Consider the following 26,535-nt stretch of genomic DNA (forward strand, 5'->3'; position numbering starts at 1 on the left):
AAACTCAAAATTTTGATAAAATTATTTTAAACAATTATAATANGGACTACTCTTCAGTAATTTAATTTCAAAATATCTTGTAAGGGGCCCAGAAAATTTGGTGGGCCTTGGGCCTGAATTTGTCTTGATCGGTCCCTGGGGCTATTGGTTACGATCTGGGAAATTTGAACTTCAGCTTAAAAGTGAAATTATATAATTTGTGTAAACGCATTTTTCAATTGTGTGCCTATGAAACCTTTCTAAATTAAGGGTTTTAGTTTTAAAATGTGGTTAGTAATAATAGGAACTAAATGACCATTTATTTTATTTCTTTATTGTTTCCACTTTGAATTTTTGACAGTGCCACACCATATCCATATCATTAGCCGAGAATAAATTATGCTTCCTAAAAAATATTTTTAGTGTATATTTATTCTTTTATAGCATATTTACATTTATAATTAACACTATACAAGTTCATTGATCCATGTGAAGAGAGCAGCTTTAATGCAGCAAAGTAGGAAAATACGATCATTTAATCATTTAATTTTATATAATTTTCTATTTTGCCGATGATTCATAATAGGAACCATCTCAATCACACATTTTACAGCGAAAAAAAAAAGGATGTTTTGAAGAAAAAAAAGAAAAAAAAAGAAGGAAGGAAAAAAATTAAGAAAGTCGCAATTAGATGAGAAAGAAAAAAAAAACATCGCCGAGAGTTCGATTTTAAAATAAATATGTAAAGAAAAAGAATTATTAGGTTTTTCTTTTTAAACTTCTCAGTCTTTTTTTTAAACTTTCTAAATTGTATTATCATATTTAAATTTGTAAAAACTGCAGTAGTTTCGTTTTTTTTCTTTTCATTTCTAAAGCGAAGCTTCCTTTGTTCTCATTTTTATCAGGGAGAACAACTCAACTCGACTCCGAGGCCAAAGACCACAGATGTTGGAGCGTTGACTGGATGTGGAGCGTAGAGCTACAGCTCTGAGAGTAGTGGGAATTCCTTGGTTTCTGCGGCTGGCGTGTGTATGTGCAATGTCGCTTCACTATCCTTTGTGTTTTGTTGTTTATCTGTTCGCGCTATCTAATAGTGTGTCAATCCAATGTATAATTTGTGAAAATCAAAATGTGAGGGACGCCAAGAAAGTGTAACTTTAAAATGAACGCTGGGGGTGATTTGGCGACCTGAGAATTTCAAGTTTTTTAAGGACTTTGATTTGGAATACTGCATGGCGCTTGTGGGATCTCGAGCTTCTCAAATGAGGGCTTTCCAAACTGTCAATTCTTCATCACAGCAGCATAATATTTTAGCTGCTCAGACGTTTTATACGACAACGGCCGTAAACTCACAAGATGCCAAACATGACAGGCCCATAGGCTACGGTGCTTTTGGAGTGGTTTGGTAAGTTACTTCAATTCCTTTGTTTGGGTTCGATCGCCCCTGAACAAGCGATCTGTAAAACACCTGCAGTTACCTGGGTTCTCAGATTATTAGTTAAAGGAACTAATTATTCTAAAACACTTAACAATCTTAATACTTTATTCTTTGTTGGAATAGTTTATGTTATGTTATTTCCGTGTTTGTAAACATTGAACCATTGTTTCATACACAATTCTATGACATATTTTTATTATGCTTATTTATCTACTTAACTTTAAATAGTATAATCCTTTTTTTAAAAGTGACCAACTAAGCTGATCGATATATTGAATAAAACTCCGCATTTTTCTTTCTAAATTTTTGATCTTTGTCTTCAAACATTTAAAGATTAATAAAGTGATCATTTTAAGTGTGAAGTTTATCACTCTATGCCTACTAATAGGACTTATCAGTTATTAAACATTTACCAATTTTGTGATATTTCTTTTCCTAAAAATAATTACAAGATAAATATCCATTTTTTTTAAATTTTTTTTATATTAACTAGGTATGTGGGTCTACAGAAAATTTAGGAAATGCGATTTTCCCACCTCTTCAAATAAATACTATGTGTTTTAAATATGATTAAGAAGCAAAGCAGCATAAATATCTTGTTTTAGCTACTAACATAAAGCCAATGTGAAATATTGGAACTTATTACTGATCGTTTCGGATAATTATTAACTTGTACTGGCCAATTCCATTATACAAAAGACAATATAACAAAAAAATAAATAATTAATTTCTTCCCACCATTAAAAATTTGTTTAGCTTTTTATTAATTTTTTTGGCTTTGAGAAAAAAATATTAGTTTGTAAGTATTTTGTAATAATAAAACAAAGTTGACTGAATATAGTTTGTATTTGTAACATTTCACATTGTTCTATTCAACGTTTTCACAATTAATTCCACCCAAATCTGTTTCGGCTTATTGTCAGTCCATAACGTATGAAAATGCCATTTGTTTTACATGATTCAAAATTTCATGAGTTATGATAATTATCAGAAACAATGCTAAATTTTTTTTTTTGACATGACGATTAAAACAAGATAAAACCGTCAATTGTGAAAAACTTTAAAGCCTTGCTTAGTTTTTATTAAAGTGCTTAAAAATATTTTTTTAGTGCTTAAAAGGTGCTTATTTTTCGTTGAATAATTTGGCTACACACCCTGATTTTATATATATAATTTCATACCTACTTTCAATGTTTCCTGTTAATTTTAAGTTTTTTTTTTTTTTCATTTAAGCTAAACTCTTTATTGCTTATGGAAGGAGAATTTCAAAATAAATATACCTACCATGACTTTTTAATGTAACTTTAGTCATAGTTTATATTTAAGGAAAGTTATATATTTTTTTTATCCCTTTTTCTTATACGCATCATACTATTAGGTTGCTGAAAAATATCTCGCATGATTTTTTAAAAAGAATAGATATTATTAAATATTTAATAGTGTTTTAAAAATAACCTATCAAAATGTAATGTCAATCACCATGAAATTGCCCATCTACCTTTTATCTTTAATTAGTCTTATTAAAAATCTTTCTATTTATAGGTTAGACTAAATCTTGCCAATGATTAAAATAATTTTTATTAATACTGCTCAATTTATTTCATATCCCCTCCGCAGAGGATCAAAATTGTGATGGCATGTCTTCGGATCATCTTCTGGGATGTTTCCCAGACCGTCGCCAATAGCCCATTGTGCAGCTCTAGTGCGACGTAAATTAACAACAACAATATTTCAAAACATGTTCCTTGTGGCGGAATTTTTTTCGAGCTTTCTGAGACAAAACTCTCTAGCACCAATATCTTTATGCAAGATACCTTTAATAATAATGCACATATATGTTGCTAATTTAAAATAATGAAAGCGCTGTGTTTACAAGAAAAAAAAAACTATATAATTTATTTAATCGTACATGTAATAATTTTTTACTCTAATATTATGGGTGATATTCCAATTTTGTTGGAAGGGGAATGCACAAATTATTTTCTTGTTCGCATTCAGTAAGTAATCATCACAGTAAAAAGAAATTTAAAAAATCATTAAATCCGTAGTAGTAATTGCCGAAAAAAGATTAACAATGACATCATGTTAATCGGACTCCTCAAATGTGTGTTTCGCTTCGAGATTAAGTTGTTGTAATAAAGGTATGAATATATCGGATTTAAAACTATGGAGAAATCAATAGAAATAAACTGCCAAAAATTCGATAGAATTATTGTCTTAAAAAGCAAATACTCAAATGCATAATTCGAATTGTCCTTATTGTTTGAAATATATCGGGATATTTAAAATCCATGTAAAAATTAATATCAATTAACTCCCGAAAATACAATAGAAACATTACATTGATCTACTATATTATCGGTGTAAATTGAATGTGTCAAAGTATGATTATCTAAATGTGATTATGTTTATGTGTGTGATTATGTTTTTCAAAAAAATAATAAAATCTTTCTGCAAGAACTCAGTAACGTTCTGCGGTAATTAACTAAAAAACTGTGGCTATCAGAAAAGAGGGGATATTTCTGTATCGTGATCTGTCGCGCCAACTACAATCGCTAAGGTGCCAAATAGATTTTAAAACTTGCAATTTTTTTTAAAAAAAAAACATGTAGATGTTAGCCCTTGGGTGGTTACAAGTTATACCTTTCGAGTTGGTCCTTTTCTGTGATGTTTTTTTTGTTAGTTTCTTGTGGGCCGTTGCCCGGAAGTTTCCAAGACTTGGCGATTATTCTGCCACATATCAGGATACGGAAATCTTCCCAGAAAAGAAGCTTACTTAATACTGGATAAATAATAATGTATGATTTCATGAATCAGATGCAGAGACTTCTCCAAAAATGTCAAATTTTGTGTTATTCTGATTACTGATAATTGCTAAGCTTTATGAAGGTTTTATTAATAAGTAGTTCTAAATTATTGAAGGCTATTTTCAAATTTTCAGACAAAAACACCTGATAATATCATATATTAATGTGTAAAGTAAATTTATTTTACCTTATTTTTTTACTTAATAAAGTTCATAATTTTTAATCCAGGTAGGAATGCATCGCAGAAATTGTCCACAACAATGATTGAAAAATAACTTGGATTTTCAATGAAATCGCCAAAATCAAAGCACTTCAAAAAGTGATTATTTAAATGTGCAATTTGAAACTCGCGGGTCGTAATAGTAATGTAAAGAAAATGCAGGATTTTCAAATTCATGTCAAATTCAAAGTGAAGCACGTCAAAAAGTGACAAATTAAATGTGCAATTAAGTTCACGAGGTTTAACATCATTATAAATATATCTGAGTTTTGACAACCACATGTACATTGGCTGTTATAAATGCGAAAAAAACACTAGGAACATCACTTCGATTTATATTAAAATCGGCAAGAATCATGCAAGTCAAAAAGTTATTACTCAAATTAGAAACATACGCATCATAATATCGTATTAAATATATATATTTATTATTTAAATCTTACAGATTTTCATAGCAATAACCTTCGAAAAGAGAAACAACATACATTTATAATAGAATGCACACAAATTGGATTCATCAGAAAATCATAACTCAAATTTGCAATTCGAAAGTTTTGAAATTAGTTTGAAAGAAAAATTGTGTTAAGAAGCTCTCATGGGCCGCACATCAACAGTCGAGAGGCCGCAGGTTGTGCATCTCTAGTTTAGTGTTTACATATGTTTTTTTAGAGAGAAACTTCTAGAAGAAAGCTTTACTTTTTTAGAACCATTATAAATGATTTGTTGATGATATTTTATTTGCTTTCAGTTCAGTTGGTTCCGCTCCTTCATTAGATCTGTGTGTATTTTAGTCTAACTTTGCATGCTTTGTACTATTTTTAAAATTTAATTCTATTACTATGCAACATCCTGAGAAGCCTCTAATTTTTTCAAATTTCATTCAGTCTGTATATATTATGATTTGCGTTGTATAGTTTTTACGTTTCAGCACTATTTAAAAATTGCATTAAGAACAAATAATTCATAGAATATCCCTGCAGTTAAAAATATCAGTTTTTGCTAACATAGCAGTTTTAAGTCCTTTATTCTGCTATATACTGATAAAGTGTATAAAAACCAATGTAAAAGATGTAAGGAAAAGACAGTAATATCTACAGTTTGTGTTTAAAAAAAAAAGGTCAATGTCATATTATGAATGCTGTGAGAAGAAGTTTCACTATTGTTTCTGTGACAACCTCGGAGTTTAAATATACTAAAATGTATGATGGTAATTTTTTTTTAAAAATATTGAATCATATTAATTAAATGAATTTTTTATTATTTTTATATTAATATTCTGTCATCACTTTAGGTCCGTGACGGATCCTCGTAATGGAAAGTTAGTGGCATTAAAGAAAATGCCTAATGTTTTCCAAAATCTTGTATCCAGTAAACGTGTCTATCGGGAGATTAAAATGTTGTGTTTCTTCAAACATGAAAATGTAAGTATGTTTTCTAAATATTGACTTTGCTTGCATTAAGATGCTTATATGGTAGAAATTATATTAATATCTCATTTTGTTTGGAGTTACATTTTAAAATGCTATCTCATTGTATATGTTTTTTAAGCAGCTGTGTGTATGAGTGATGTTAATGTTTGTTTTTAAGCATGTTCAGTGTTGTGTAATTGAGTTGTCGGAAAAAGTATTTTGTTTGTATTTTGTTTGATAATTCCGTGTAAAAGTTAAATTTGTTTGTTTTTTTTACTTTCTCCGCCTTTCCCTACTGCTCAAATAATTGTGTTACATTGGATTGTGTTTTTTTTTTCATTCTTTATTTTAGGTTGAACAAAAGTTTTTGCTTTTTGTAAACAAATGATTATCTTAATTTGACAAATAAATTGACTGATATTTTAAAAAAAATTTTTTTTTTGTTGCTTTTTATCAATAATTATGAGGTATCTGCATACCGTCATGGATTTCGGTATTGAACAAAATTTGTCATGAAATGTCATGATTTTAACTATTTTTTTTAAAAAAAATGATGGATTTAGGTTGCTGAGAAATCTAATTTTTAAAATGGAATCTACCCCCAACCCAATTTCACAGTGTACCGAATATCTGAATTTGTAACAAAATCTCGACTCATAGTCATATTAAATATACAAAATGTTTTTATCCTGTTCTTTAAAAATTATAGAGTTCTTTAAATCTTTAAAATAATGAAAGAACAAACATCATTTCTGGAGCGAATCATTTTTTAAACTTCCATGATATCAGAATTTTTTTATCATTTTTTTATTTTATCAATTTAAAATTCTAGTTTAGGCTTTTTATATTATACTTTTAAGATGAAATAAAACAGGTTTAAATAACTACATATATCTGACTGTATTTAGTTATTTGCTTTTGAATATTTTTTTAGCTATTTTATTGCTCCAGCTCTTTCTTTACTGTCATTTTTATGTTTGAAGTCAATGAAGATGCAGAGTGTAACAGTTTTGGTTATACCTATCATTTCAATTAATTTTATTATAATGCTTTTTTAAATATATTGTTCTGTTTTTGTCAGAGAAAATAGTAACTTCTGTAAGTCATGAAAAATTATTGGAATTATTCATGGAAAGTCATGAATTTGAAAATCTAAAATGTAGCAGATACCCTGTAATTTATTAAAATAAATATGTTAATATAAATATACATATTTAAAGTTTGCATTATAATGTCTTTTTCTTATAAGTTAGAGATGTCACTGGGCGTTTTTTTTTAGTGACAATGCTTATAGGTGAGTTGAATAAATAAGCTAATCAATAAATCAGTGTCATAAATATTAATTAAAGAATAAAAAAAAAGGTGAAATAAGGTAATAAACAAATTACTAAATCATAAATTCAATCAACTCCAGAATCAAGCTTTGATGTATAAGCATTGGTTAATCAAATTACTGAATCAATGATATAGCCAATTCTAGAATAAATAAATCAGCATTTCTTAGAATCACTGATTTTTTATTTATTATTTTTTGTGGTTCACTTATCTATGATTTGATTTAGTGACCAGCTGACTCACTCTTTCAGTATCCAGTTGCTCATTAAGTATTTTCTTAACTTCTCGATTTTCTCATTTGTTGGCATGCTCATTTGCTGATTTTGATTTGCTAATGTATCAAGCCACTCATTTTTTAAGTTCACTGAATTGGTGACTACTGATACACTATTTTATTGATATGCTCATTCTAAGACTAAGTGATTGAGAGAATTGCATATTTATTAATTTTGTCTTGACTTATTTGTGTAATTCTCTTATGCTTATATTAAGTGTGGGTTTTTTAACAGAAAGCTGCAGTAAATATCCAAAAAGTAAAGTTTTAATTCTGGTGTTTCTGACCTCCTTAGTAAGTAAAATTTATAAGTAAGAATGCAAAGTTACATTTTTAGTGCTAACAATGTGTTAAAAGGAATTTTGATTATTTGCTGTTTTGCATGTATACAAAGCATTCAATTATTAGTGTATTCTTTAATTGTTATTGGATAATGTTGCTCGCTTCGGTGACTTTTGTTCACAGGTGTCCACTGGGTAATGATAAATGAGCAACACTTCTGGCATCTTCTAAGGGGAAGAGCAAAAGTTCAGTGCTTGCCATTATTAAAAAAAAAATTTTTTTTTTACACTACTTAAGCAGATTGTTCTGGTTTCCCAGGTGGTTAATAATTTTTTATTAAATTATCAAATCTTAATAGCAAAGTAATTGTACAATAATTTCAAAGTAACTGTACAATTTCTTCATTTAAAAGGAGAGTAAAGAATGTTAATGAAAGTAATTTTTATTTGTTCCTCAAATATAATTTAAACTAGTTTTTCATGTTTTTTTTCTTGTTTATATCATTTTCTGATTTAAATTTCTTACTAATTAGATGTGATCATTAGTTTTTTGTATATTTGATTTGTTACCTTTCTATTCATTTTCACTAACAAGGTTTTTAAATTGCTATCAAAAATGATGATTTTATTTTATTAAAAAAGAACTTTATTTTTCAGGTTCTGTCGGCTCTTGATCTCTTACAACCTCCCCACATAGAATTTTTCCAAGAAATGTATCCTTTATTAGAATTTTTGTTTTTAATTAGCCTTTTTATAAGCATTTATAATTGGTTGTTGTTTTAAAACATAGTAATGTTGAGATAAAACATAGTTTAAACATAGTAAAACCAAATATTGGCATTTAATAAATGAATTAGTTATTTAAAATCAAGAGGAAATAAAAAATTTCATTTTGAGTAAGATTTTATTTAACAAATTATAAACTAATAAAAATAAGAAAGTTTTTCAATTTCACAAATTTAAATATAAATTTGCTATATTTCACTGTGCACATATAAGCACTATCTGACTACAGTTTGAAGATAAAAAAGGTGTTGAATACAGTATTTCTTTATTCTAGCAACAATATTCACTCAGAACTGCCAACTTTCTATGTTTTTTTTGGGGAAAATTTCTTTTAGTTGTATCTAAGTTTGCTTTAATGCATTATTCTTTGTTTTTTAAAAAAATTCTGAAATCTAGTTTTTAATTATCTACCACTCTTTAAAATATTTTGCAAAAAGTGTAGTGATTGGCAGTCTTGTTTACATTATGGTAAACACAAAATCATTATCTTAAATGTAAGTTTTGATTATTTAATGAGTAATTTTCTTTGGCATTAGAAATGATTATAAAAATTACTCTTTCTCCTAAAGAAGTTAAATAGAGTTAATTGTTTCATATAAACCAGGCAAATTGTTTAAGTTACATACATTTAATTTATTAGATATATTTATGTGAATATTAACTTACTATAGAAGATATCTTTGATCAATTTCTAATCATTGTTACATTAAAATTGAAATGTTCTTTAAATGTTATTAAATAAGTTATTTTTCAGAATAATAATTACAATAATACTGGAATTCAGACTCTTTCTCAAAGTATGTGACAGTAAATTAATGTGTTATTCCTTTGTAGTTGAGGTAATCCAATTAGTAGGGGAGACCTGTGTACCTAGGGCCACCTTTTTTCAATTCATAAAAACAGAGCCACGGATTTGTTTAAAATTGTGAAATTGATACACACACATCATATTATACTTACTGCTTCCGATTGGGATTAATATAAATACTTAAAATAATAAATTCTGTCAAATAGAAGGTTTTTTAAAAAACTTCACAAATGGCCCTAGGTACAAGAACTCATTGTACCTAGGACCCTAGGTCATTGTACCTAGGGCCATTCCCTGAAAGTTGGGTTTCACTCCATAATCAATAGAAAAAAATACACACATGAATTTTCTAAAAGAAACAATATCAAGTGATACATTGATTTATTGTATAATAACAGTTTAAATTGCAATACACCAAATTATTAGTGAATTACAAGTACTTGCATAAATTATTCAACATTATAATTTGAAAAACTGATTCCAAACATGAGCTGCATACATTGTCGCTCTGAAGCAGCAACAGATTTTGGTTTGGGCAATTTGAATACAATATTTGTGTTATCAATTTCATAAATAACATCTTTATCATAGAGAAACTTATTTGAATGTGCGATTTTTTTCAGGTATTTAACACTATATTGTTCCTCTTTAACATCTATTATTTCTGCCACATAAAAATGTTCATTCTTTTTGCCTTGTAATCTTGTTAAACAAAAATCCCCTTTTTCAATAGTATCACTTATATCAGCTACTGTAGAACTTGCATCATCAGTGGAATCAGAAGAATCTACAATGTCTGATAATTCTTCAGATGAAGTTTCCGCAATTTGAAACACTGGTTTTTTCACTTTCTTTTTCTTTTGGCCATTCTAATCGCAATTTGTTCTTCAAGTTCTTTTTTTTCTGGAGTGTCTGTCAGGATTCTACATTTCCCTGGTTTTCGACCGCCTCTTTTGGATGTACGGGGTTTTGCTTTTGGGGAAGGTCGTACCTGTTCAGGCGTGACACAGGAAGTAGAGCTGCATGTAGGTAGCTTGGTAGGTAGGTTTGATATAGAAACATCCAGTTCCATCATTGTTGATTCACTTTCTTCTTTAGGAAAATTATTATTTTGGTAATTTAAGGAAGGATCTGGTCTGTCGGTAACATATGAACTGAAATATTCATCATCAGTGAATATGTTTTCATTTACTGGCCATATACCAGACACACGAAATCCCGCTAGAATGTTTACAGGAGTAAAAGCCAAAGGGTAGGATTTGCCAACATTCTCCGCAACGTCATATATGGTGATAGTTTTCCCAGGATTTGTCAGCATCCAATTACTACACGCTGTACTGTAGTATTTTTTAAAGGGACCAAACACACCTCTGTCCAATGGTTGAAGCTTATGGCTGGTATGTGGAGGAAAGGTAAGCATAACTATGCCATGTTGTTTAGCCAAAGTGATTGCTTCAATACTGACATGGCTTTCGTGGTTGTCTAAGAATAACAATACTTGATGATCTGCTGAACATTTAACGTGGTGAATAAAATGCTTTAAAAATTCAACAAATGTTTTAGCATTTGACCAACCACTAATGTGTGCTGTCCCCACGGTTCCTGGAGGTGAACCTTTCAGCATGTGATTTTTAAAGTTCACTCTTGGGAAAATCATCATAGGAGGGACGGAATTTCCTATTGCATTTACACTGCAAATAATAGTTATATTAATTCCTCGTTCACCAGAAGTCATGCTGCCAACCTGTTTCTTGCCTTTTGGGGCTATAACTTTACTTGGTGTGTGAACTGTCGTAATGCCTGTTTCGTCCACATTATAGATGCATTCAGGCAAAAACTTGTATTTTGAAAACACCTCCTGATACTTTGAAAAAAAAAAATCGACATTTGTTTTATTGAAGCTGGTGGCTCTTGCTAAACTCGTGGCTTGGGGTTTTCTTAGTGAAAGAACCTTATTATTTCTTTTCATAAAATCAAAGTACCATTGATCACCAGCTTCACTATTTGCATCCCAGGACTTCGGATATTTTTTTCTATTGGCGGTTGCATACTCAAAAGCAAGCTTTTTAACCTGTTGTTTTGACAACCCGTAATGCATATTGCATGCAACGAGAAGGTACTGAATGAGGGCATTCTCTTCATCTTTAGAGAACACTGTCCAAACAGCACATCGGTTAGAATATGCACAATTTAATTCTGTATTTTCAGAATTATTCTTCCTACAAAAATCAATATGTCTCTGCAGAGTTGTTCTGGCTACTCCAAACTGTCGTGCTGCAGTCCGAACTGGAACTCCATCCTTCAAAACTGCTTTTGCAGCCGCACTTACATTATCTGCATTAGGTTTTGACCTCTTTATTCCATCAGGATTTCTAGGCATCTAAAAACATAATTAGGAATTTGTAATTAGTACTCACGAAGAGGAATACTGATAAATTAGAAATTTGCAAATGGTATAAAGGTTGAAAATTTAATTAAAATTTCATAGAAACCTTATTTAGAATTATACTTTTGCTTTTATAAATATATCCTATATATTAATAAATTCTCATATTTAAATAAACAAATTAATAATCCTGAATAATAATAATAGCAAACTTATGTTTTATAAGTCAAGCACATTAAAAGTTCCAAAGCAAAATATATACCCTCTCACTTACATAACATGCAATAACAAAAAGTTTGACTAAATCAAAATGGTTCAGATAATTAAAGCCATTTTCCTCCATTTATTACAATAACTTCTCAATAAAATAACAACATAAAGAATATGATTAAAATATCGTAGAAACCTTATTTAGAATTATACTTTTGCTTCTATTAAATATAAAAAAAAAATTTTTTTTTAATAAATTCTCAAATTTATATAAACAAATTAATAATCCTGAATAATATAATAGCAAACTTATCTTTTATAAGTGAAGGGCATTAAAAGTTCCAAAGCAAAATATACACCCTCCCACTTAAATAACATCCAAAAAAAAAAAAGCTTGACTAAATCAAAATGGTTCAGATAATTAAGCCATTTTCCTCCATTTATTAAGAAAACTTTTCAATAAAATAGCAATATAAAGAATATAATTGCAGTTGTACCTAGGGCCATAGCCCTAGGTACAAGGCAACTATGTGGCCCTAGGTACAAGACTAGGTACTTTCATACAAAATGTCTTCTACTGAAAAACACACATGGAGAGGGGACTTATTTCATATCTCATTTTGTACTTAATGATACAAACAAAATTATGTACTAGAATTCAAAGAAAAGTATTTGACTTACCTTTGTAAAACAATAAAAGTGATGAGCTCCAAAATTTTACTTCAGACCTTATAAAACACTTTTCCACTTATAACTTGCCACAGCTTTCTCCTCTAAAATTTCAAAATGGCTACCAAAATAGTAATTGGTGTTACCACTCACCCAACTGAGTAAGAAAACTTAGAATTAAATATTATTTAATTTGAGTGGGGTGGCCCTTGGTACACAGGTCTCCCCTATTTTTTATCCTCATAATAAAAAGTTTTGCTTGCAGAAGATCTACTACAAACAACTATCCTCTATTAATGATGAAACATTATTTGTTTATTATATTTTAGTAACAGAATATTCTTTAACATATAATAGCTATGTGATTACAGAACTAATGCAAAGTGATTTGCATAAGATCATAGTTTCTCCCCAGCCTCTGAGTGCAGACCATATCAAAGTCTTCTTATATCAACTTCTAAGAGGTATTCAGTAATTAAAATAATTATTTTATTATAACAATTAAGAGTAGACACTAGTATGGTGACAAATTTTTTGTTTCTTCTAAATTGACTTTGTTTGAAATTTTATAATTTTTAGTTAATTTTGTTTGTTCTGACCTATTTTTCTCATTTATTTATTTGTTCTAAGTATTTTTATATCTATGTTCAATTTATTTACTCAACTGATCTTCAATTATTATGGGATAATAAACCTTTGTTTAGATTGTTTAAAAGGCGTTGATTTGTTTAGAATTTTTAAAATTTTGCACTGCTAAATGAATAACTTGATCACTAAGTGAATATCTAGACCACTTAATTTTCATTCCTAGCCTAATAATACTATTTAAGGTTCTTGAAATACTGTGTATATTTTTATTTTAAAAATATAACATGATGTTAAGTAAATTTTAGAAGAATTTTTCAGTTATATTGTTTCTACATACTTCAATTGTTCAACACACTTCATTAACTTATACAAAATTAACAATTTCAATGAAATTAAATTTTTGTTACAAGTTTTCTGAAATTGTATTTAGGCTTTGATAGTATTTTATTAGCAATGGTAGCCGAGCCACTTTTCTGGAAATCTTTTAAGTTCTTAAGTTGTTCTTTCAATTGTTGACAACAGTATAACCGAAAAAATTATGAAAAAATCTAGACCTGCATGGATTTTTCACTAGTGTTTAATGACAGTTACATCATGAATTTCCTCATAGCTTTTGAAATCTCATTATTTTGAAACTATATTTTGATAAACGGTTGTCAAATTGTACTATTAAGTAATATTTTTGTTTTTTTATTTGATAATTAAATTATAATTTCACATGTACTTGATGTTTATAGGGTGCAGTTATATGATGCACTTAGACATGTTTTTAAAATCCTGTTGTGTTTTTAAAAGTGTTTTAACACATAAATTTTAAATTGTGGATTTAAGTAATCATTTTGATGCAATTCATCAAAATTTAATCATAAATTTGCATGTTATTTTGAAATAGTCAGATCTGCTGGCCCTCACTTAGTTTTTAAAGTCCCAACGTTTTTAATGGTACAAAAAAGACATTTATTTAGTCACATTTTACCATGCTCAGTTCGCAATGATTTTAACGTAAATCACTGTCATTATCTCTATTACTTTTTCAATAGTTATTTTTATGGATAAGATTGTTTTACTACATTATTATGACATATTAATTTTCACATCTTGTCTTTAATTTAAAAATGATTTAGCTCATTTTTTTTCTAATCATGACTTGAAGAAAAATGTATTGATATTTATTTTGTGTTGAGGAAGATTCAAAACAAAAAATGATTCTTTACATAAAATAGAAAAAACAGGTTGAAGATGTTGTTCAAGGGCTGGAAGCATAAATTTATCTTTTTTTCTTAATGAATTAAAATGTTATCACGTTTCTTTGTCTATCATTTTAATATTGCCTCATGGTGTTCAGAAAATATGGAAATCTTTGCAAACTGTAAAAATTGAATCTCTTTTTATAATTAATACTGAATTTTAATCAATTCTTAAATGCTTCCTTAGAATACTTAGTATTTCTGGAAAATATTTTTTAAGTTCAAACTTTTTCTTATTAGGTTTAAAATATCTCCACTCATCGAATATTTTGCATCGAGACATCAAGCCAGGAAATCTTTTAGTTAACAGTAATTGTGTCTTGAAGGTAAGCTATTTTAAGACTTTAATTTATTGAATCCTGATGATAATAACATTTATTGACCTATGCTAGTTATTTTTTTAATACATTGTTTGAAACATACACATATAATAGTGTGCAAGTTAATATTTTATTTAAATGTATTTGGTAAATATTTATCTGAATTATACTTACTATCATATGTTAGTTATTTTATATGTATTTATAAATTTATATATTACATTGCTACCTATAATCTTGTATATTACATTGCTTACATTTTTGTAGTTCGAACTTCTTTTGTGCCCTTCTAAATTGTGTATTATGTGATAAGCTAAACTAAACTCAGTGGCGCGACAGCCCATAGAGGGCCAAAGCCTACTGTGCCCATCTCAGTTTTCTTGACCTTGGGCTCTGGGGTGCAGGAGCAGATGTTCCGGTTAGGTGGTCAGCCAAACGCGAAACCCCCAGTGTTTAGTTCCCAAGCATGCTTGGTACTCATTTATCGACCTACTGAAGTGATGAAAGGATGAGTCAACCTTGCCTGGCCCGAGAATCGAACCCAGGAAGGACCTGTGGCAAGAGAGCACGAAGCGATACCACTCAGCCGCCGGTCGTCAATGTTATAGAGCGTATTATGTGATAGAGCTTTAAAATATTGTTTCCACAGTTTGTTTTTAGTTTTTGCTCACTTTGTTTTAAATGATACTTGAAAATTGCTTAATATTTGAAGGGAGCTACAGTAATTTAAAAGTTTTTCAAATAAGACTAGTTAAAATTACAGAAGTTACAAACATTCAAATTAAACAGAATGTGAAAGTTCATAGTCTTCTTTAGCTGATAGAGTTATAAAAAGTAGTTAAATTCTTATTTTATTCATTATTTCACATTAATTAGTATTGTGTCAGTTGGCAATTAAAGTTCAATGTTTATTTATGTTTGCTTTACTCTTACATTATGAAACTATTGAAATTTTGGATTTGTACATTTTGCAAAACAAAAAAAAAATTTACACTCTAAATAGTTTCTGATCTTATGATTAGATTTTCGCATATTTCGGTTCAATCTTAGTTGTAGGAGAGCGTAACTAAATGCTTATTAGAGTAGGTGGTTTTTTTAGTTGTGGAATCCAGACTTCGACGTTACATTTTCTGAACAAATGTACCTTTTTGCCAGATTTGATTTCTTGACCTCCAAACCCCTTTCTTTTTTGCAAGAATAATTCTATTCGAAATATAAATTTTTGATAATTATTTATTATTTTTATTATCTTATTTTATAACTATCAAAAAATTTGAATTGTATGGTATGCAGATTTTTACATTAATGTAAAAAATGTAGTTTTGAATGGCAAAATTTGACCTAAGTTGATTGCTTAGTTCCTAAGAAATTAATTTAAATATACAGCTTCTTACTCAGAAACTGTTCAGCAGATTGCACTCAACTTTTGTATACTTACTACAATTTAATGCTTTTTTGACAATTATAAAATAAATTTTTCTTTGTACTTTACTTTTTTTAAAATCAATATCCCTTTTTGAGGTTGTTTTAATAATAGTATTAAAAAAACAATATAAATAGGTGTAAGCCTCTTTTTGTGGTCTTAAAATTTTATTTTAAATAATAAAACACTTCTCACTTAAAGTAAATTATTCTTTTTATTGTCGTTTGTTTTCTGTTAAATTAATAAAAATAACTTCACTTCAGTAAAAAAAAAAAAAAAAAACTATGTAAGGTTTATTATTTCAATAAATGTTTAATAATAATAATATATTTTTTTTGGAAGATTTGTGATTTTGGACTTGCAAGAGTTGTTGAGAAAGATAAAAATAGAAGCTTGACGCTGGAAGTAGTTACCCAATATTATCGAGCTCCCGAGCTTTTGATGGGAGCAAGACATTACACTGCAGCTGTAGATATGTGGTCAGTGGGATGCATCTTTGCTGAACTTTTGAGTAGACGAATATTATTTCAAGCACAATCTCCTGTACAGCAGGTAAATTTTGTTTACTTGTATTTAATCATTGTCTGAAGAAGGATATAATTTTTGATGTCATTTTTATGTCTATGCAATGATAATTGTAGTTTCTATATTTGTATTCTTTTTCTCTTCTCAGTCATATTTCTTCTTTTTCTCTTCTCTTCCAAAGGGGAAGAAACTAAATTGTGATTGGATCTATGCAATGTTTCTACCCCAAGATGTCATAAGTCTAATTCAACCCATGGAGCAATGTGTTACAATGCTTAAATAAAGTATTGTAACATATTTCTACATTCTCTTCTATAACCCATGGAATGTAAGAAAATGTTACAGGGGTGCCACTCTTCAATCCTGGGGACTGAAATCAGTCTTGAAAATAATCAATGGACTAATAAATTCTATCAATTAAATTAAATTTTCTTTTTTTTTTTCATTAAAAATTTATATTTTTTTTGGTTAAAATAAAAAATATATATCTTAATGGTAATGGATATGGTAATGATGCCAGGACTTTTATTTATCTTGACAAATGGGATTGATTGAACTTCATCTACTTGTGTAATTAAATTTGTAATATTGCTGAATCTAAATCTGTTCGAATTTGCTTCCTCCACCCTAACCTATTGTCATGCTAGCTAAAGTTAAATCAAGATTATTTTTTTTTAAAATAGAAGAAATTATAGTGCTAGAACAAAAAATAAGTAACACTGAAGTGAAAAATATGGTTATGAATGGTTTCAGGTTGTTCAGTAATAGTTGAAAAAAAATATACAAGGTTATCTGTTATTTTCGTTTTGTTTGCTAGAAAAAATAATCAAATAATTGATTTAATATGTAGGCTATTATCAAGGAAAGGTAAATTTTGGCAAATTTCTGAAAGTTTGGTAAGCATTGCTAGATAGTATTATTTGGTCAAATAATAATTTCAGTTTTGAAATTTTTTTAGAGTGGCACCCTTGAATGTAGAATAGACTAAGTGAAGGACAAATAATGATCGCCTAAATATAATAACTAAAGCCTAGTATTTTAGTTAAACTCAATAAAAAAACTTTTTGCTGCTTCCTTCAAATTGTGTCTGGCTACTAGGAATTTTTAATTTTTTTAAACCTCAGCGAAAGACATGTATTAAATGGCTGGGTCATTAAATGTTTATATTTTAAACATTGAAATTTAAAAATTGCTTTATTTCCCTTCCTTTAAGTTTTATGAATTCGAGTTTTGGATAGTTTGAGATTGGCCAGGTTCTGTACAACTATAATTGTAGAGACTGTGTATGCATGTATATTAATTTGTGTTCTATTCTTTAGTTGGATCTTATAACTGATCTTCTTGGCACACCTAATTTTGAAGACATGAAATATGCCTGTGAAGGTGCTAAAGTACATATTCTCAGTAAGCCAACGAAAATGCCATCTCTGAGTAAGCTGTATCATTTATCACCTCATGCTGGTTCAGAAGCTGTCCACCTAATCACCAAAATGCTGCTCTTTAATCCAGTGAGTTTTGACATTCTTTATATAGATAGATATAAATCTATTCAAAACTAAATTTTTGATACTTTATTTCTAGTATATCTAGTTAGTTTGTTTTCTATATGTTTCTTCCTTTTTATACAGAAAAACATGGAAAATTTTAAAGATTAATGAAAAGAGGAGAATAAAAATTGCTAAAATAATATATTTTTTAAAATATAAGTGAAAAAAATTTTATTTAAGAAATATTAAAAACCGGAAAACAAAATAACGAAAAGATATCTCTTCATCAGCTCACACGATTATATCCACCAAAAAGAGTGCTTTCTAATATTGTATCAATATAGCCAAAGCAAAATATATCAATAAAATAGAGCACTCAAAAGTTTATTGAAACAAAAATGGAACACATTGAGTGAAAGGTATATACAAAATAAAATATATCAAGGCATCAGGGAAGTTTCTTTCACAGTGGTAAAAGCTATGGAAAAAACATTTATTCGAAAATAAATATCAAACATGAAAACTAGTTTGTAAATAGTTAATAATTGTAATCTAGTTTAAAAAACAACAATCGGAAAAAAAATTGTATACCTTATTAAATTAGCTGTAGTTCTTCATTATTTTAGGTAAATGAGTATAGTAAAACCTAATTTTATGAAGAATTGTTCAAAATATCATAATTAAATTAATGCTTTGTTGTAAATTGTAACCTAAAGATATACACTACTGCAAATTACATATTAAATTCACATACATATAATAGTATAAATTTTTTTTTATTGTCAAATACTGTTAAGTATGAATACTCCAACTGATTCTTAAATAATATGATAATTGGATTTTAAAATTCTGTATAAAACAAAAATAAAAAGAGATGGTTATTTCTTTTTAAAAAATGGGCTAAAAACTGTTATTTTCTGGTACTATATAAATTTAAACTATTCTTATAATACTCATAGTTAAACAAAGTAAAGTGGCCATTTTTAGTTTATACTTCTTTGTCCAGTTTTATACAGTATCCGGAAAAAAATAAGTTTCTTCCAGGTAGATTTTCAACCTTGATCTGTATACACCTCATTAGAATTCTGAATATTTTGTGCCCATGGTACAATTTGTATGTCAGAAAATTAACTACTCAAATAATGACATGGTTTTTTTGGTTACAATTTCTAAGTGAAATATATATATTCAATCTTATCAAATCAATTTTCTATGTCAATTTATATTGCATGATTACTTTTTCAATATGAAATTGAATGATTAAACAGCTGTTTTTTGTCCTTATTTGTAAGATAAATATTTTCAGTTGTGTTTCAAATGATATGCGACTCTCATTAATATCATGATTTGTATTTAACAACATCTAGCAAATGAGCCCCGTGGTAGAATTTTTTCGATCTATCTGCAACAAAACTCTCCAGCACTAATATCTTTCTGCCAGATACTTTGAAAAATAACATATGTTACTAATTTAAAATAACAAAGGCCCTGTGTTTACAAAAAAACTATGCAATTTTTTTTTAAAATTGAACAGGTAATAATTTTTTATTTTAATATTATGGGTGATAATCTCACATTTTGTTGAAAAGGGAGGAGCACAAATTATTTCCTTCTTCACATTCTGTAAATAATCATCGGAATAAATAAATAAAAACATCATGAAATTCGTAATAGTAATTGCCGAGAAAAAGATAGATGAGGAAGTCACACGAATTGAAATCTTCAAGTGTGTGTTCCGTTTCGAGTTTTGGTTGTAATAATAATAATCATATTAAAAAAACGTATTTAAGAACAACTGAGATATCAATAGCAATAACTGCCAAAAATGCGATAGAAGTATTACCTTAAAAAGTAAATACTCAAATGCACGATTCGAATTTTCCATATCATTTGAAATATATCGGGGTATTTAAAAACCACATGAAAATCAATATCAATAAACTGCCGAACATACAATCGAAACATTACATCGATTTACAATACTATCAGCATAAATTGAGCATGTCAAAAGTTGATCATATAAATGCATTATTCAAATATTACGTGTAAATTTCTGTAGAAAAGAAAACTAAATTTTTTTACTTTTCAAAAATCTTGCTGCTAGAACTCATACATTCTGCGACAATGTGATTCTGCCACGGGAAATTTGTGTTTTCAATATCTATGTCTCACATAGTAATTCTTATTCACAACATTATTGTGACAAATCAAAGATTGGAAAATAAGTGTCATGTCAAGATAGGTTTTGTCTTTTCAGTATTCTTTGTATAAACAAATATATTTGCCTAGTTTTATAATTTTCTGAAAATCGTGCTAAATAAATTTTTCTCTCTCGCAGGACAAGAGGATCTCATGTGCTGATGCACTCGCTCATGCTTATCTGGATGAAGGACGACTGCGATATCATTCCTGCATGTGCAGATGTTGTTACACAACGCCACTGGGACGTCATTACACCGATGATTTTGAACCTGTTGCCAATCAACTGTTTGATGATTCTTTTGAAAGGAATCTAGAATCTGTAGATCAAGTTAAAGGTTAGTTTTTAAATACATTTGTGCTCAATATATTTTAATCTAAGATCTTTTCCTATTTTATATTGTCAAATTGGATTTGAATAAAATGATTTTTACATATCAAGCATAATGTAATTCATAAATTCTTCTTTTTTTTTGTCATTACTTTTTGCATTGAAGGAAAGAAAATTTGTATCATTCGAGTTACCCTAGGTTTGTTTTGAAGTAGGCTTTAAGAACTAACAAATCTTTTAGTCATGAAATATTTTTGATTCCTTGTCACCTGATTACTTTAGTTAAAATTATTTTTCAATTTTATAATTCACACGATATTATTGTAGTATAATTTGTTAAAAGAAAATTTTGTTACAAACAAATACAAAACAACAAATACAAAAAATGTTAAAAGATTCTAAAACCATGCTATTTTTAGAATCATCATCTGATTTGAGATATGTAATAAATGAATATATATATGAAAAATATGTAATAATAAATTTTTTAAACCTATTTTGATAATTAAAAAAAAAAAAAAAAAAAAAAAAAAAAAAAAAAAAAAAAAAAAAAAAACTCAACAAGATTTAACACACTTTTTACAGAAATTATGACTACAAATTTTTCCCTACATTTCCCCATAAGATATTGCTCTAAGGAACCTTCTCAAAGTTGGGTTATAAATTTGCTAGGATAAATCCACATGCTTGCTATTTTTTCGTGCTGGGGATTTATGCATCTTAGGGTAGGCTGCAGAACTTGTTTCCCTCTATGACTTTTAGCATAATTGTTGCATTGTAACGTGTCAACGGAATCGCTGTATGGTAAAATATGAAATGAAATACTCATTGTATTATACAGAATTGGCATTGTTATGGGAAATTTAACAGTTATTCATTTTTAATGAGATACTTTAAATGTATAATATAATAGTAATGGATAGTAATTTTTGAATCATGATTCTACCAATTTAGTTTTATATTTTCATAAAAAAAATCATACTCAGAGCTTTTTTATTATTTTTAAAAAAAAAAAGAAAATATGTTTGAAAGTAGTCGAATGATTAACTATTTCAAAAATGTTTTGTTTTATATGTATTTAATAAAAGTTTTTGTTTATTCAGATAGGCTCTATAGATTCATAACGGATCATTGTCAGCGGGCTACCAGAGTTCCATTATGTATCAACCCTCAATCTGCAGCCTTTACTAGTTTTTCAAGGTAATTAATTTCATTATAATATTATTAGAAATATGATGAATAGGTAAAAGCATGTAACCCTTATTTACACTTGTTCTATTTGGCAAATAATTCTTAAGGTCATTTATATTTACAAACATAAATAAGCTGTTTTCTCAAATATCCTTAAAAAAATTAATGATCAAAGATCAAGATAATGAAGCTATTTCAAAACTTTCTCTGCAGAAAAGAGAGGGGTAAAAAAAAAAAGCTGATTTGTGGTGTAAGAAAGAAACTAGGACTTATTCTTCCATGAATTCAAGAGCCTACTTAATTACTCATAACATTTTTGAAGAGTGAAAATATGTATATTTTTTTAAAATTAATTTTGTTAAAAAAAAAGTTTTTTTTCTTATGCTGAATTTTTTTTATTGTGTCAATAGACCAATTATATTTTTTATAAAAATTATTTTTCTATTTTGGTTTTTAAAAATGAACATAACCACTATTTTTTTGCACATAAATTGATAGTCTGTTAAATAGTAAGTGAGTTTTAGAAACTGTTATAAAAATGTAAGTAATAGTGAAGACATTTTTCTGTTAAACTTTTTTTCTCAAACTAAAATTACTTTTCACAATATTTAACCTTTATTTTGTTAATAATTTGTAGCTCAACTGTTGCTCAGCCCTCTGAACTGCCTCCCTCACCCCACCAGTGGGACTGAAGACTTAGTTGCAAGAAAATAAATTAAGGCCAAATCAATTTTCTACTACTGTGATGCAATCATAACAAGGAAATGCTAGAATTATAAAATATTGTGTTCAAGAATTATCTTCCATTGTGTTATTTATTTCTTAGGACATATATTATGCACAACCTTTGTTTCTTTTCATCTTCCAATCAAGGCATTGTTGAAATGTATTTCTCGTCTGAAAACATTGATATGATTTGTTTTTAATATATATATATATGAATGTTGAATGATTTTTACTCACATTAGTTTTTTAAAATAAGATTTTATCATATGTAGTTATTTTACTTAGATTGATTTAAATATGGACTATTTTTATGCGATACTTGATTTTTAAATGATTTGAAATTTTGTTTTATTCCTTTGTGTTAAAAACATTAAAATGTTAAATTATTAACTTAGAGATTATGCACAGCTGTTTCCACATCAAGCATTGCTTTTCTGTTAAATACTCCTAATGAAAAACTGGCTTGTTGTACTAGAAAGCAACTAATTGAGCTAAAAGCTTAAATTGTGGACAGCCTATTGTGATGATAATCCTATGCAAAGTGGCGCACAAAGTAAATAATTGCGATTTTCCATGAATTTAGAAAAATCTGCGAAGTTGTTAAAATTTTAAAAACTGGGACAATTTTAGAAGAATTCTAATTTTGTGACTTTTGTTAAGGAGGATATTGTAATTTCATAGAAGCTCTAACAACAACATTGATTGGTAAGAGAGGTGTGTTTTACTTGTCTGCTTAACTTGTAAAACAGGTGCAGTGCCCCCGATTTGTATAGTTACTGGTTAGTAAATTTATCATCAATTTCCAGCACAGATTTTTTAATCCAGAACAAAAACATTTATATATGATGATACTTAAGTTTCTTGGTTTATCAGACTCTAGGTCACTCATTGAAATATCAAAATGACTGAATTGTGAAAGAATAACTAATGTGTAAAGAAATTTGTTTAAAATTAATTTTTTATATTATTTACAGTTATATAACAAGTTATTAGTAAATATTAACAATCATTGTTTTTCTAATTGAAATTATAAAGCAGTCAAAATGACTTACATATTTTTGAGCAATCTAGTATTAGGGGGAGGGGGAAAAACTGGAAAATATTTTACATTTACTTTAAGGACTATTGTTTTTCACCGCTTTTATTGAAAGATTGGATTTAAAATTTGTTAGAATGTAGAAGGGTCAGGTTATGAAGTAAATCGGCAGCACTATCTTCATAAATTCAAATTTGTCTGCTACTCGAACACAATCAGGCAAATATTTATAAATTATAAAAATTTTCTGCCACCTCAATTTATTTTGAACGAACAATAATACTGCAAAACGTAAAATAAAATTTTATCTATTCCTTGATCTAACTCCCTTAATCTTGCAACTAATAGAATTTTTTTTTTAACTTTTTGTACTCTGAGGTGCTATTTCACTTCCTCTTTATAATTTTCATGAAAAACGAGATGCTGCCAGGGTGTGCATCGAGGACAGAATACTTCCTTCCAATAAAAATAAGTGCTTGGATTGTTTTACTGGGATTAAGGAATCATTGAATTTAATCTACCATATTTAATTATAATAGTTACATTAACTTTAAATATGATTTTTAATTGGATATCAAACTTTGTAGTTTTACATTAATGAATGTTATTGCATATTTCTACTTGTAATGTAAGAAAATACCCCTATTCCTAATGTGTAGTAGGTTTTCGGTTTGTGAAATCAACCAACGTGATAACGGTGGGCACTGTATTATGATGTTGAAAATCCTATTTTTGCCTAGAACCTGTGTTTGGAAACTTTAGGCAAAAATGTTTTTTGGAAGGACTTATCAGTGTTGAAACGTTCTAAGTAAAATGAAACAGATATGGATGGTGGTTTCTGTAATCAAAAGTGTGGTAAACTTATTATACCTTGGAGTTCATGCATATATTCTAATGTATTACATTATTTGTTGAAATTTTTTAACTCTAAAGGTAAATATAAGCTTAAAAAGATGTAGGCTACACCACCATTAAGAGCTAAAATATAAACCGTAATATTGAGGAATATGCATGAAATTAATAATAGAAGTATAGCAAGATACAGAATCTCGAAACAGTTAGTAAATAAAGCAACCCTATCTTATTAAGATTTTCTTTTAATAATTACTTTTTTTAAACATTTTTATTAATTCTTTCAGTTTGCTTTTTAAACACATAAAATATTTTTATGATTGAGAGTATAATTGCTAATAGGAATTTGTTTTTCAATTAAACAAAAATCTGCAATTTTTAAATTATACTTAAATTATTGCCTTGTTGATTAAGCTAACAATGGCTTGACTGAATTAGATGCAGTTTATTTACTTATTGAAAACACCATCTATTGAGTTTCAAATTGTTTTTGGTCCCAAAGCACAATCACTTGTCTGATTTAAGCTAGGTCTCTTGGGTAAAAATAAGAATGATTATTCAAAAATTCTTATAATATAGAAAAATTAGTTTTTAACATAATTTTTTTTTCCATTTACTGTCTTCATGTTCTTACAGCGACATATGTTGCTGTGAAATGTAGCCTTATAGATGTTTGTTTTGTATTTGTTCTGCAGTTGTTAGTGTCTCTTATCTATACATTTTAGTTTTCAAATGTTTTTATCTTGTGTGTGACAAGTTGGAAATATTTTAAACTTCATCGAAGGCAATTAATATTTTTCTATGTAAAGTTCATCTCTTGCCCATCTTTGTATTATTCATATGCAACTGATAATTCCGTCAGATGTAGTACTTGTCATCAGCCTCAATTTAGCTATTAAACTTATACTTTGTGAAATTTACTAGATGCTATAAGACATTGTTTAGATTTGTGTTAGTTTAACTCTATATGTTTGATAAAGAAATATAAAACCAACTTATAGAATGGAATCTAATATCAACTTCTGAAGCTGAATAATTTAATGCTAAAATATATTCATCAATATTCTAAGATTCTGATGCCTAACAGATTTAAAAAATATGCAATATCCAAACATAGTCATTTGTTGAATTGTTCTGGATATGTTCTCACTCTTACAGCAAAATAACTTGGGCCAATATTCATGAATCTTGGCTCAATAAGGTTTCAAAAACCTGTTATTTTTCAGATATTGGACCTATTTAGAATTTTCCAATTCATCCAATTTCAAACCAATATTGGTCCTATATAGAATTGTCAGATGCACCTGATATTTAATGTCCATTATTAGGTTCTATGCAGGCCCTATATAGGACCAATATTACAAGATATCGACATCACAATATAGGACCCAAGGTAAAATTATTGCTAGGGAACTGTTGCATGATTCTTTATAAATCTTTGATCTGTGTAGCATCCAACATAGATGATTTAAAATATAATACTATCAAAATTATATTTTAAAAATATACATTATATTAAGACAAGTTATATCTTTTGTATGGAATGCTTTAATATCTGGGCTGTGTGAGTTGGAGAAAATTTGTTACTGTTGAAAAATTTGCCAGTTATGTTGTTCAGGTCAAAACTATCACTCAACGGTATTGTATGACAATTATTTAATAATTATCACATTCAAAAGTTTTTGAAACAATGTTTTAGTGAAGAAAAAAAATTCAGATTAATTTACTGTATCATTTGTATGAGCTCTCTATGAATTATTTATACATCAAAATAAGTTAAATTCTTTTATAATAGTTCAGGAATTACTGTTATTTATAAAAATTCAATCATGTAGCAAATTTCAAATGTGTTTAATAACATACGGTGACTGAGGTATTAAAGATTTTTATTTTTTTTAAATCACTGTTACATTAATTAGTAATTAATGGCTCTGTCATTTATGATAGAAAAATGTATGTGTGTTTTAAATTTTCTCAATGTCTTGATCACATTTTTTTTAGATTGAGG

At 28.1% G+C, this 26,535-nt stretch overlaps 2 protein-coding genes across 2 annotated transcripts; one reads left to right on the forward strand and one right to left on the reverse strand.

Moving 5' to 3' along the window:
* Window positions 1-872: 872 nt before the first annotated feature.
* Window positions 873-25,447, forward strand: LOC107454666 (serine/threonine-protein kinase NLK). The gene is made up of 10 exons (XM_016071938.3): window positions 873-1,384; window positions 5,736-5,865; window positions 8,401-8,456; window positions 12,960-13,066; window positions 14,678-14,763; window positions 16,523-16,732; window positions 18,025-18,213; window positions 20,531-20,729; window positions 21,826-21,922; window positions 22,551-25,447. The coding sequence occupies exons 1-10, from the start codon at window positions 1,212-1,214 to the stop codon at window positions 22,603-22,605; spliced, it is 1,302 nt and encodes a 433-aa protein (XP_015927424.1). The 5' UTR covers window positions 873-1,211; the 3' UTR covers window positions 22,606-25,447.
* On the reverse strand, window positions 9,387-12,755 carry LOC139426234 (uncharacterized). The gene is made up of 2 exons (XM_071184276.1): window positions 12,615-12,755; window positions 9,387-11,717 (listed from the first exon to the last, which is right to left on the reverse strand). The coding sequence occupies exon 2, from the start codon at window positions 11,715-11,717 to the stop codon at window positions 10,182-10,184; it is 1,536 nt and encodes a 511-aa protein (XP_071040377.1). The 5' UTR covers window positions 12,615-12,755; the 3' UTR covers window positions 9,387-10,181.
* Window positions 25,448-26,535: the final 1,088 nt, after the last annotated feature.

This window comes from Parasteatoda tepidariorum, chromosome 8, assembly GCF_043381705.1.
Source record: "Parasteatoda tepidariorum isolate YZ-2023 chromosome 8, CAS_Ptep_4.0, whole genome shotgun sequence".
NCBI classification, from domain to species: domain Eukaryota; kingdom Metazoa; phylum Arthropoda; class Arachnida; order Araneae; family Theridiidae; genus Parasteatoda; species Parasteatoda tepidariorum.